This window comes from Meriones unguiculatus, chromosome 7 (assembly GCF_030254825.1).
Source record: "Meriones unguiculatus strain TT.TT164.6M chromosome 7, Bangor_MerUng_6.1, whole genome shotgun sequence".
Classification (NCBI taxonomy): Eukaryota; Metazoa; Chordata; class Mammalia; order Rodentia; family Muridae; genus Meriones; species Meriones unguiculatus.
The window spans coordinates 4,227,382-4,239,815 of record NC_083355.1 but is presented as its reverse complement, the minus strand read 5'-3'; the positions used below and the strand labels follow the sequence as shown (position 1 = coordinate 4,239,815).

Below are 12,434 nucleotides of genomic sequence, written 5' to 3'. Positions count from 1 at the left end.
CTGGCCCCAGGAGGTAAAGAACAGTCCCAGTGTCCATGTGCACGAGAGATGGCCATGCCTGTTTCCCAGGACGCACCAGCCAGCTATTGTCAACTTCCGGCCTTTGTCAGGGAAGGTTCTGGTTAGAAATGGGCTCTTAGCTGGGACCACACATGGATTCCACCAGGGGGAGGCTCCAGCCCTAGATGCTCCTTGACTTGGCCTGGGCACAGCCTGGGCACCTGGCTGCAGAGAATCCCGGGGGGTAGGGAAGCAAAGTAGCCATATACACAGACATAAATCCTGTTTTAAAGGCTGGGTAGAGCCAGCAGGGGTGCTGAGGGCGATCTACCAGCTCTCCCAGGAGAAAAAGGCTCTCTCCGCAGTAGCTGACGATTTCTGTGCCAGAAATGCCCCTACTCTGGCTGCTTTTAAGCTGCCAATATGATACCAATCAGCCCATGACCGCTGGCTCTTGCGGGGTGCTGCAAGTGGAGCCCATGCTAATCACTGTGCCCAAGGCAAACCCAAATCTGCACTGGGGGTTCACATCACGGAAACATCCCCCTAACAGCAAGGCAGAGGATCTGTGCAATCTCTGTGGAAAAAGGGGAAGTCCCCTCCCTATCTCCCAGCCAGTTCCCAGGGAAGGACCTGCTGCTGGCCTTCCCAGGAATGTGGCTGCTAGAGAGGGCTTTAACACAGACAGCGTCTGTACAGGCGAGGACTTGGCTGGTGGCTCTGGTAGGTACTGGCAAGACAAAGGCACTTCCCTAGAGGACAAGGGCTATCAGCAGTCCCTGGCTCAATGCAATTTGGCCGGTTCGCCCCTAGAGGGCAGTGTGGGAAGCTTGTTCCTTAGGGACCAGGAATTCTGAGCCTGTGCTGGGGAACTTGGATCCAGCACCCAGGGGGCAAGGCTGAGCTCCCACACACCTGCGATCAGATATTCCTTCTTCCCGCCGACATCCAGCGAGACCCCGCACACTGCTGAGGAGGGGGCCGTGTAAATAAACTCGATGTCTTTGTCAGGTCCTTTGAACATCTGCAAAACACAGGAGGGCAGGTGTAAGCAGAGGTATGGCTCCCAAGCAGAGCATGACGGGAACAGGGATGCCCGGCTGCACACAGGCGTGCCCCTCACCCCCCGGCGGTGCACAGAGGGCTAAACGGGAATGCCACACGGATTCACAAGCCACCTCTGCTTTTTCGAAGGTGTTCTGGGTGGCCCTGCCGCCGAGGGCAGGGCTCTCAGGCGAGCACTCCTGAGTGGGTCACACATCTTTGTCTGTTCCCAGGAACTGGGTTAATTTGTTTGCTGTGGATTTTTCTTTTAATCTTCTTTTTCCCACTCCCCTCCCCCATTTCTGGATTAAACCTGGGGCCTTGAGCCCAATAATTTACACCCCAGCTCTACTTCCAGAATTTTCCCCCACCCCGAGACTAAACTCTCACTTGGTAGCCAGGGCTAGGCCTCGAATTCTCCACTCCCCTGTCTCAGCCAGGGAGGTGGCTTTACAGGCTTGAACTACACCACCCTGTTTATTTCCGGGGATTTGGGCGAAGCACTGGCTACCTATGACAATGAAGGCAGGAAAGATGGCCCCTGGAGCCAGAACAAACCACAGCGTCATGGGAGGGCTTGGCTTCTCCATGCCTTACCCACTTCAGCTCTTCAAGATACACCTGCTGTCCCACTGAGGAAGACGGTTTCCAGCACCTGAGTGTGTGTGTGTGTGTGGGGGGGGGTTTCCCACACTTTTTCCTCTTTTACTCCTACCTATCCCAACTCTCCGGAAAGAGGCTTTTCTTGTGTCTTTTCCTCCCTTCTTTCCTCCTTTCTCTCTTCCTTTTTCCTTCCTTTGGTTTTACAGATTAATTCTTATTTCTATCCACAGGTGTCTGTGTATCTGCTGCCATGTGTGTGCAGGTGCCCTCGGAAGCCAGAAGAGGGCGCTGTAGCCCTCCTGCCAGCTGTCTGACACGGGTGCGAGGACCTAGACTCTGGAAGAGCAGCAAGCCCCCTTAACCACGGAGCCCTCGGCCTCCTGTCCCCCTCCTAGACAATGAAAACGTTAAGACACAGTGGCTTTGAGGAGCTTCCCTAACCCTCAGGAAGAAACGTTACAAGGGTGACCGTCTACTCATGTGTCTCAAATGAGGCCACTCCAAGGGGCCAGAGTGACTTCCTGGGCATTAAGCAATGAGGATGTTATGAAAGGCTACCTTCTTCTCTGCCTCATAAAGAGGCCTTGGCGTTGAGAGGCTGGTCATCCCCTTGAGGTGACACAACCACTACAAAGCTGTCCCTAACGCTGGAGGAACCAGCTGTCTCTGTTTGAACAACAAGTCAGAATCGTCAACCATCACAGCAGGCATGCACCACCACACCCAGTTTTGCAATGCCAGGGATGGAACTCAGAACTTCAAAGCAGGCTAGGTGAGCATTCTACCAACTGAGCCACACCCCCAGTCTCTCCCTTAACCCCTCCCCACCCAAACGTGAGCTTCTTCCCATCTGTCCTGATGTGGAAAGTACTCTGGAAACAAAAGCAGATACTACCACAGCCATCCTGGTTGCCATCTGCAGTCTCTCTGACTTCAGTTCTGTCCATCGGAGGAGACAGCTCCTCAGTAAGTGGCCCAGACAGTCAGGAAAGCAACCGCTGACCATCCCTGCCTGTCAGACTAAGCCTCTTAAAGTGTGCTGGTTTGAATGAAAATGGTCCCATAGACTCAGGTATTTTAAACGCCTGGGCCCCAGCTGGTGGAACTGTTTGGGAAGGATTAGGAGGTATGGCCTTGTCAGAAGGGGTGTGTCAGTAGGGGTGATCTTTGAGGTTTCAAAAGCCCATGCTAGGCCCAATGTCTCTCTTGCTCTGCCTGCTCCCTGTGCATGGGGATGTAACACTCTCAGCTACTGCCTCAGTGCCACCATTGTCTGCTTTCCACCACAATGATCATGGACTAAACCCCCGAAACTGTAAATACTTTCTTTTATAAGAGTTAAATACTTTCTTTTACAAGAGTTGCCTTGGTCCTGGTGTCTCTTCACAACAGAGGACAGTGATTAAGACAATCGAGATCTTAAAATTTCTGCTGGGCTTCTCATGTTCGAGAACTGGACTTGTTTGTGCCTGCCCCACGGCTTTCCGGCCTAGGGGTGACTGAGTGGGGTTCTGGGGCCCAGCCCTGCTTCCCGTGCATTCAGAGCCCACCTTTATCTGCTTGATCTCATACTGAATCCTCTTGATGGGGTTGCCATAGATGTCATTCCCGGAGTCCACCTCCTTCTCGCTCACTGCTTTAGCCCTGATCACTGCAAAACAAAGAGACACACGTGAGCAGAGCCTCGGGGGCCAGGATCCAGGCTCTGCCCTGTGGGGGTGCTAGGAGAAGGGAGCCTAGTGCACACCTGCTGTATGTAACCTGGCGGGGGGTCGGGGGGTGGGCAGGGGACTCATGGCCTGGCACAGCAAGGAGAGGAGGCCCCTCTACTTGTCATGGTGGGGTTGTCAGCAAGAGCTCTTCACTATGCCTGGGATATGGCTCAGTCAGTATGTGCTTGCCTGGCCTGCACAAGGCCTGTGTTCAGTCTCTAGCACCGAGCACCATATAAAACCGGGCATGGTGATACACACTTACCAGCCCTTAGGAGGTAGAGTCAGGAGGGCCAGCCTGGGCTAATGAGACCTTGTCTCAAAAGACAGAACTGAAAACCAAACAGCTGTTGTGACACATGCCTTTAATTCCAGCACTTGGCGGGGCTCAGAGGCAAGTGGATCTCTGTGAGTTCAAGGCAAGCCTGGTTTACATAGGGAGTTCCAGGTCAGCAAGGCCTACAAAGTGAGACCTTGTCTCAAACAAAACAGACCAACCAAAACCAAGTCCCCAAATGGATCCTGTGCTGACGCGGACAAATGCAGAGGCTTGGAGTCCTCCCCTAGGCGGCTGCGAGCGGCAGGCTGTGGCCTCGGGGCTGGTTCTTCCTCCTTACGGTGGCCAGAGAAACTTAGTGGTGGCAAACAGCCTGGCATGCAATCCTGCTCCTTCAGGTAATGCTGGTGATGCGCAGTGAAGGGCTTTGGCATTCCATCACTTCATCCTCAAAAGACTTCGGGAGCTAGAGAAGCTGGGCAGTCATCTACCTGCAAGGAGCCTGGTTTATCCAGATCTGGGGAGTGCCCTGTGGGTACAGCTCAGGGCAGGGCACATGCCTAGCATGCAAGAGGGCCTAGGTTCCCTCCCTAGCAAAACAGAAAAAAGAAGTTTCCATGTAGAATGTCCGACTGGACTTGCATGTGATGGTCAGAGGTCAACTTCATTTCTCAGGTGACATCTGCCTTTTGGGGGGGGTAATTTTTTTTTTTACATTTTTATTTATTGGTGGTGGTCAGGGTTTGCATGCTGCAGGCAATACGTCAAAGTCAGAGGACAGCTTGTGGGAGTCCATTCTCGTCCCATCACGTGGTCCCAGGGACAGAACTCAGCAGGCTTTGCAGGCAGCACCTTTATACACAGAGGTATCTCACTGGCTCTCTGCCTTGCTTTTTGAGACAGGGTCTCTCAGTGGCCCAGAGCTCACTCGGTAGGCCTGACTGGCTGGCCAGCAAGCCTCTGGGTTCCTCCTGTCATCTTCCCAGTGCTGGGATTACCAGTGCGTGCCCCCACACATGGCTTTCTGTAACGCTTATTGTATGAGAGGTGTGACAGGCATGGAGTTGGGAGGTACACTATGCAGGCTATGGATCTGGTTACTAATGCTAGTGTGGCCGGAAAAGCCTTAGACACAGATGGCAAGGAAGCAGGTCCTGCCGGAACTGCATCCCAGGTGACAGGCATGGAAATGGTAGGGAGAGAAAGCCCAGGAAAGTTCCAGAATATTCTGAAGCCTGGTCATGTCTAACAGGACTTTTCTATTAGGAATTAAGTCCCTGGTCCCTCCCTGGAAACCCTTCCTCCGAGGATCAGCAGATCCTGGCATGGGCAGGGTCCCTCCTTTTCTTTACTTTGAGGTTATTACCTGGGTCGGGGCCTGTTTTAATGGCTTTAAAAGCTTTGCCCTTCAAATGACAGTGGTGTGGGGTCACTCTGGGCGAGCCTCTGTCACTGAGCACACGCGCTAGACAGAGACAAGGAGCAGACAGTGCCGGCTCAGAGTCTCCAGTGGTCGGCTTGAGTCTTGGAAACTTCTGGCCAGGACTGTTTCCCACAGAGGCAGGGAGGTCTGGGCACGTGGGAGTGCCATCTGCTCCTCAGACCCCAGCACACTCCAGCTCCCTCCCCACTGTCCCACACCGCAGCCCAGGCCCCACCCTACTCTGAGGCCCATTAACATCGGTCCTTGGGTCCTTCTCTGCATCTGAGTCACTGCTGGCCTGGCCACGGGTTCCTGTTTCCCCAGCCTAAAGCCTCACTTTAAACAGCCACAACCTGGGGAAAAACACCTGGCAGGCCACCCCAGAACAGAAAGCTCTCTCTCCTGTTCTGGACCTTCCCATAAACATTTCCTGCAAAAACACACCTTCACTTAAAATTTCATCCAGGTGGTCCAGACCTTTAATCCCAGCACTTGGGAGGCAGGCGCAGGCGGATCTCCGAGTTCGAGGCCAGCCTGGTTACACAGCTAGTTCCAGGACAGCCAGGGCTACAGCATCTGCACTTGGCTTATCCTTTTTCCTAATCTATCATGCTCCCTGGCCCCCACGAGCTCCGATACCCAGATGTGTCCTGCCTCAGAACAGAACAAATCTCGTACCCAGGATGCCACCTCCAGGTCTCAGCCTTCAGACACAGCCCTCTCCTGTCTTCCCCCCGCAGTGGCTGCTCATCTCCCACACATTCTGCCGCAAGCGCGCGTGCACCCGTCTTCTGAGAGGTCCTAACAGGTAGAGGTTCTGCCACCGAACAGCTGGGGCTCAGAAAACATCTACCGAGGGAACTGGGCTGACCCTGACTGCCTCGGGATGGCAGCCTACATTCATCTATACAGCCATCGTCACACGCTTCTGCAAATATGTGAGTATGACAAGCAGACACTGTCCAGTGTTTGCTCTCCGTACAGCATTCAGAGACAAGAGAGGGCAGGGGACCCAAAGGAGCGGCCCAACTCTACCTGTCTAACGAATGTCCTAGCCTTGCTTCTCAGAAGCCGCCCACTATCCTGCACAATGCTTGCTGCTCCAAAGTGTTCGCCAAGGGCTGGGACTGTTGCTCAGTCGGTGGAGGGTTTATGTGGCATCCACAAAGCCCTTAGCTCAAGTGCCACCATATACAACCGGACATGGCACATGCTTGGAATCTTAGCATTCCCTTGAACTACTATAGAGTTTGAGGCTAGCCTGGGCTACTTGAGGCCATGCCTCAACACAAAACAATGAAAGTTCCCTAAATGCACCACCCACTTGGCAATCAGAAAATAAGCCCAGTGACTTCCAAACAGCCAAAAGGTCTCATACTCTCCCACAGCACCGAGGATGCCTCCGACTTCCCGATTCCCTGGCATGAGCCCAAGAGGCTGAGAAGTAATCAGGGGTGAAAGTGTCTATGAAAGGTGCTGGTGAGCCTGACCACTGTGGTCTCCAAGGCCACTTGACCTCACATCTAACACAGACGCCACCTGCATCATAAGGTGACGGCAACGGGGAGGGTTAGTGACTGGGTAGAGTGCTAGGGACAGTGTGGCAGAGAGAGAAGGGTAGGGCTGTGGGATATACACTTTCTTTTTTGAAAATTTCAGAAAAGAAGAGATGGATGAATTGAGAGTCTACAGTAGACACATGTTTTCAGGACAGAAACTTAACTTGGGGGAAGGCAGGCCAGGGATGTTTATAGAGATGGGGAGGGGCAGAGGTGGCCCAATCTCCATTGACAACTGGGCTGTTTCTGGCTAGCCAGGGAGACCCTGACCACAGATCTGGGTTAAGGGCTGGATGGACACTCCCCTCTCACATAGTGTTCCCGTTGCAAGACAGGGCCATCACTGTTGACTGATGCCCGTTACCAGGTGACAACAGCCTGGGGGAGAAGGGGAATGGGGAGGGCTTGCCAGTAAAAGCCTTCACAGCCCCACTTGGGGGGGGAGTGCTCTGCTCTAGGCATCAGGCAGACAGACAGACAGGAAAGGACAGGAACTAGACAATTCTCTAGAAGTATAACCCCTACACACAGCAGTGGTCATCACTGTGACCTCTGGGGCAGTAGAAAAAGGAAAACCACATCAAGGAATGGACAACCTTCCTGGGACATTTGAAGGACAGAAAAGTGCAGAGGCTCAAGGAATCTGAGCGAGGCATGGGTGACTATTGACTGGATACTTATATGCTAGGCTGGGGGCAGACACCATGCGGGACCAGCCACATCCGGCCCTGTCCTGCTACCTACCCAAGGAGCTGGACATGGCTGCAGGAGAGCGCTGTTTAACTGCTCTGTGCCCCAACCACTGTCACTGGCCCCTGCAGCTCAAAATTTGCTTCTTCCTCTTTTCCTTCAGCTAACCCAACATCTGGGTTTGCCATTGAGAGCACTGCACTGGCCGACAAATTCATTGCCAGATGCTACTGGAATGCACAAGCTCTGACTTAATTCAAAGCACACACAACCGCAGAGCCCTTACCCCCATCCCTCCAGCTGAGGACACCATGATGTCACTTCCCCCTAGAGGAGCCTGCAGAAACAATCCCAGTGCACCCAGCCAGAAGGGAATGGAGAAGAGCTAGGTGGGTGGAAGGTCAAGGTCACTGATCATGAGCCGAAGATGGAATCACAACTGCCCAGGAAAGCCAACAGAGGCTGGGCTGTCCCGCTACCATCCTCTCTGTGAGGGGACTGCTAGAAACCCTGGAGGCCACGGCCACAGCTAAAGGCCACTGGAGCATTCTACCCTCCCTACAGATCCCAACTGTGGCGTACAGAACCACAGTTCTCCCTCCCACCTGTCTGACCCCGGGGTCACCATTACATGGTCCACTGAGCCCTAAGGACCCATTCACGAATCCAACATTTATTCGAGTGTATACAGAGGAGCTCTCATTATGGAGCTTTGGCTGCCCTGGAACTCACTATGTAAACTAGGCTAGCCTTGAACTCACAGAAGCTCCACCTGCTTCTGCCTCCCAAGTGCCGGGTGGGATTAAAGGCGTGCCATCACACCCAGCTTGCCAACAACTTTTGAATTTTCTAGTATCCATAACAACATTGTAGGAAACCGCACCACACCCACAGGCCACCGAAGGGTCATAAGGTGAAGGAAGGCTGCCTGCAAGAGTCTTCCTTGCTGTGCACTGACTGTTATTGGGACAATTCCACACGCCACGTGAATATTTACATCCTACGGACGGCTCCCGCTTCGCGCCCTCTCTTTGGTTTGGGCTTCCCACACCGAGCACAACTGAACCTGGAGGCCTCAAAACCCGTCTTCTGAGGCTGAAAAGATCTACTCAGCATCACCAGAGGGTCACAGCCAGGCCGCCCTACCTGTCAGGGATCTGCTGTGACATGAGGCCAGCACGGCCCCACAGAAAACATAGAAAGCTAGTTCAGAGCGCTTCCTCCTCCTCAGAGCTGGGAGAGGGAACGGTAGCCTCGCTCTGTGTCTGCTGAGACCCTGCCAGCCCAAATCATTCAGGGTTGGGGGACTCCCCAGTGCTGCAGCTAGACTGGGGTCAACTGAAGACAGAGATACGCTGTTTCAAGGCCACTGGCATCAAGGTAGGGGGATCTCCCACAGAAAGACCCCCCTCATCCCAGAGATGCAAATGTAGTAACTTCAGGCCCCCCTGCAAATGTCCTCTTGAGGTCAGCTGCTCCATTGCTTTTTTCTTGGCAGAGTTCATGCCAACCAGTTCAGAGGGACCATAAAAGAAACATATGCTCTCCAGAGTAAACCCAGCCTGGGAGTCTCTGATGGTCTTCTCCAGTCTGTCGGGGGGGGGGGGGGGTGTCATAAAGTCTCTTTATTAAGCTCCCGGGAAAACACTGTGCCATGGCCTTCTCACTCATACCTCAATTCAGCTCTACCTTCAATTCTCATTTACGCCCTCATTTCCAATTCTACCCACAGCTAGATCCTGTGGCTGCCACTTGGGGTCAGTCTCTTGTCCCTTTAGAGTGGACATCATGGTACCCATATGTGCTCACATGACAAAGGCTGCCTGACCTTTGAACCTGAATTAATTTGTCTTTAACTCTGAAAGTCAGGGAAGAAGGTGTACCCCAGTGTCCCAATTCTACAGCCTCCGCTGGGGTGTAAGACCAGCCACATGGTTCCTGGCTTTGTCCCACGACAACTGTCATCAGGTGCCGTCTGTGGAGAGCTCTGGGACCTGAGCAGGGCTGTGGAGGGCATGGGAAAGACCCCTTGGCGGATCTCCCTTGTTCCTTACAACGGCGGACCTCACTGGCTGGAGGAGCTGGTGGATGCCAGGAATGGTGGATGCTGACCAACAGAGGGGGTTTGCTCTAGGGCCCTAAGATCTGCTCTTGTTCCCAGGTCTTGAGGCCACACAATTCAGCCTTCGGGGATACAGGCATGGGTGAGCAGCCAGGATGTCCCAAGGGATGAAAGGCAGGTTCGGCCTCAGGTTCCAAGGATTCCAGCTCTACCTGATGTCTCTGGCCTCATGGTGACTACCCTTCCCGCTTCTGCCACCTCAAAGTGCCCTCTGTTGGTGGTTGAGATGGTCTACTGAGCTCTGCCTCGTCTTTCCCCCCATACCCAGCCACTCTAGTTAGTGGAAAAAGACCTCCTCCAAATTATTTTTCTCTCACTTCCCTAAAAAGGAAAAGGGGGCTGTCATTCAGTAATTAGAAACAGTCCAGAGCTGGGGAGCAGGATTCAGCACTACCTCCCTGCATCAGCAGGTGAGACCCGCCCCTCCCACAGACACCCCCAAATCTGATGACCTGTTCCCTCATAGGCAGCAACGGGGCTTTTCAGGGAGTGTGAAACCAAACAGGGTCTTGGCCTTGGGGTAGGGCTAAGCCTACTCAGGATGAGGTCAAAACCTATTAATCTATAACAGCTCAGGCCAAGGCGAGTGGATGGGTGTGGCTGGGGGTGAGGATGGGAGGGGGAGGGGGTTCCAAGGCTCTGACCAGGGGACTGCACAGCATTCAGCTGTGGGCCACACTGTGGACTGGTGGCTGGGAATGTGCCAGGCCTGCCTAGCAGCAGGCTCCCTGCCCACCGCTCAGATTCTAGTGTGCTCACACGCATAGGAGGGCGGCTGTCCGCTAGATGCCCGTCTCCATGGAGACCAGCTTTCCCATCTCCATTTCCTGCCCATTGCTTTGGCACTTCATGGGGAGGGCGACGGCACATCTACATGAGCAGAAGAAAGCTGCAGCAGTCTTGGCCCAACCCTCCAGCTGCCTCGTGCCCCCCGGACCCCAGCTCTACCCTTTCAGGCCTGGTGGAGCCAAGCCCACACCCTACCACCCTTCCTCTCCAGCTGTGGGCCAGCAGGATCTCATGTCAGGGCCTTAAGGGCGGCCCTTCCCATTCACGTGCTGCTGAATCATTTGAAAAACATGCGTCCCGCTCCTGGGAGGGTTTGCTGAGAACAGTGTGGCTTTGTGGAGGCGGCGGCTGCTCGGCAATTTCTCCGCCAAGAAGCGGAGGGCCTCAGTGCAGCCAAGCTCAGCCCAGTAAATCCTGAAGCCAGGCAAGCTGGGTAGTAGTAGGGCAGGGCAGGGCAGAGCAGGAGGCAGAGAAAGCCTAGAAAGGTCCCCAGGACTCTGCCAACCCCTGTAAGCCCTCTACGCACAGCACTGAGGAAGGGGCTGAGAGACATGACAACAGGCAGACAGGATCTCCTCCAATTCCCCTGTTGCTGCTGCTGCTGCTGCTGCGGACAGACAGCAGGAGGTCATCTTTCTTCATACTGGTTTCCAGGAGCAAACCCAGAGTGTCTGGACCCTAGGTGTCTGCTCAGCACTGACAGCCTCTGGTCCACAAGAGGGGACACTAAGGCTGTGAGCAGCATCCACACACCATGTTTGAAGGGACACAGCAGGTTGCCGGCTCCTATGCCCTAGCCCCTCTTCAGTACAGCCCCTTCCCCAAGACATGGAGTGTGGACAAACATCCAGGACAGTCCTCAAGTCTCCAGCCAGACAGTTCAGGGCCTACAGCTGTCCCAGTCTGGATCCTCTGAAGACTGGCTAGAGGCTGGCCCATGTGGCCCCAGAGGTCTGAATTGACCTCTTGCCATTTTCTACTTGTTGGAGGGACAGTAAAGGTTAAAGAAGGTTCCTGCCCCCACTCCCAACATCATGCCCCTTTTCAACACCCATCCCCTCACAGGTGTGTGATCCTGGAGGCTGCTGTCTGTACACTCTTGGCATGTGCACATGTGCTGGCTACGCACATGGGTAGGTGGCTTGGGGACTGCACCAGGTGTGCCTCGACTGGATCGTTATGGGCACGACTGACTGGCTTAGCCCATGTGACAGTGTGCAGTGCAGGCAGGGGGTTTCACTGCACTTGGATCTCTCACCTGCTGGGCACTCCGCCCCAACAGTGATACTCCTATTGCCCTGCAAACCTCTTCAGCAGAGGGCTGCCCACCGAGCGGTTGGCCCCGGGGAGTCTTCTGAGTCCAGGTGCTTCAGAGAAAACACATGGGAAGCAGCTTGACCATCAGGATTCTGATCAACTCAGTATGTAGCAGGAATTCTGCCCCCTACACCATGTGGATACAGAAACACAAGCTAGGGAGAAGCTGTCTGTGTAACCAATGCATCAGGAGGGATTTGAGTGGTACCAGCAGGAACCAAAAGTGTCCCCTTACGAATACTTGTGTCAAGAATGTGGACGCCGATCGCAGAGTTGGCTGGTATGAGGGAGGTGGTGGAGTGTCAGGACTGGGGAAGGTCAGAGCATTGACCCCTCCCTTGTTTGGCACCTGGAGTGGCACAGCCTTTATTTTTCCCACCATGGTGCACTGGCTTCTGTGGAGGCTGATGGTTAAGAAGAGAGCAGGGACCTAGGAGGCTCCAGGTTACACCCAAGGCCTCTGCATTGCCACTCAGGTGTCTCAGTGTAACCAAGAGAGTGAAAACAGGGTCTATACAAACTTCTGAACCTCTGAGGATGAGACGGGAAGGCAGCCATGATATTTCCTTAGGGCATGACTGGGGAAGCCATCTTTTTAGGGGGAGGAGCTCCTAGGGATTGCATTTACTACCTACACCACTGGCCGGGGTCAGGACTAGCCCATCCCCCTTCTCTAAGACAGGTGGGAGAGGGCAGGGTGTTTCCTTACCCTTGCTGCCAAGAGACAGTGTAGGTGCTACTGTCCGGGCAGACATGAGTCATCCTCCTTCAGGACTTAGTGCCCATCCCTACACCTGCTTTTAGCTCAGTGTAGCCAAGAGGAGTGACTTCTTGCTCAGAGCATGGGCCACAAATACCATTTTTGTAAATGGAAACAAAAACAGTGTGCTCCGGGAAG

At 54.1% G+C, this 12,434-nt stretch overlaps 1 protein-coding gene across 1 annotated transcript in view; it reads right to left on the bottom strand.

The window, feature by feature from the left end:
• Timp2 (TIMP metallopeptidase inhibitor 2) overlaps positions 1-12,434 on the bottom strand; it is a 47,042-nt gene that overhangs the window by 10,599 nt on the left and 24,009 nt on the right. The window contains exons 2-3 of the mRNA XM_021639990.2: positions 3,198-3,298; positions 916-1,024 (exon numbers count right to left, since the gene is read on the bottom strand). Of these exons, the coding sequence (XP_021495665.1) occupies positions 916-1,024; positions 3,198-3,298 (210 nt within the window). The remainder of the gene's footprint in view (positions 1-915; positions 1,025-3,197; positions 3,299-12,434) is intronic.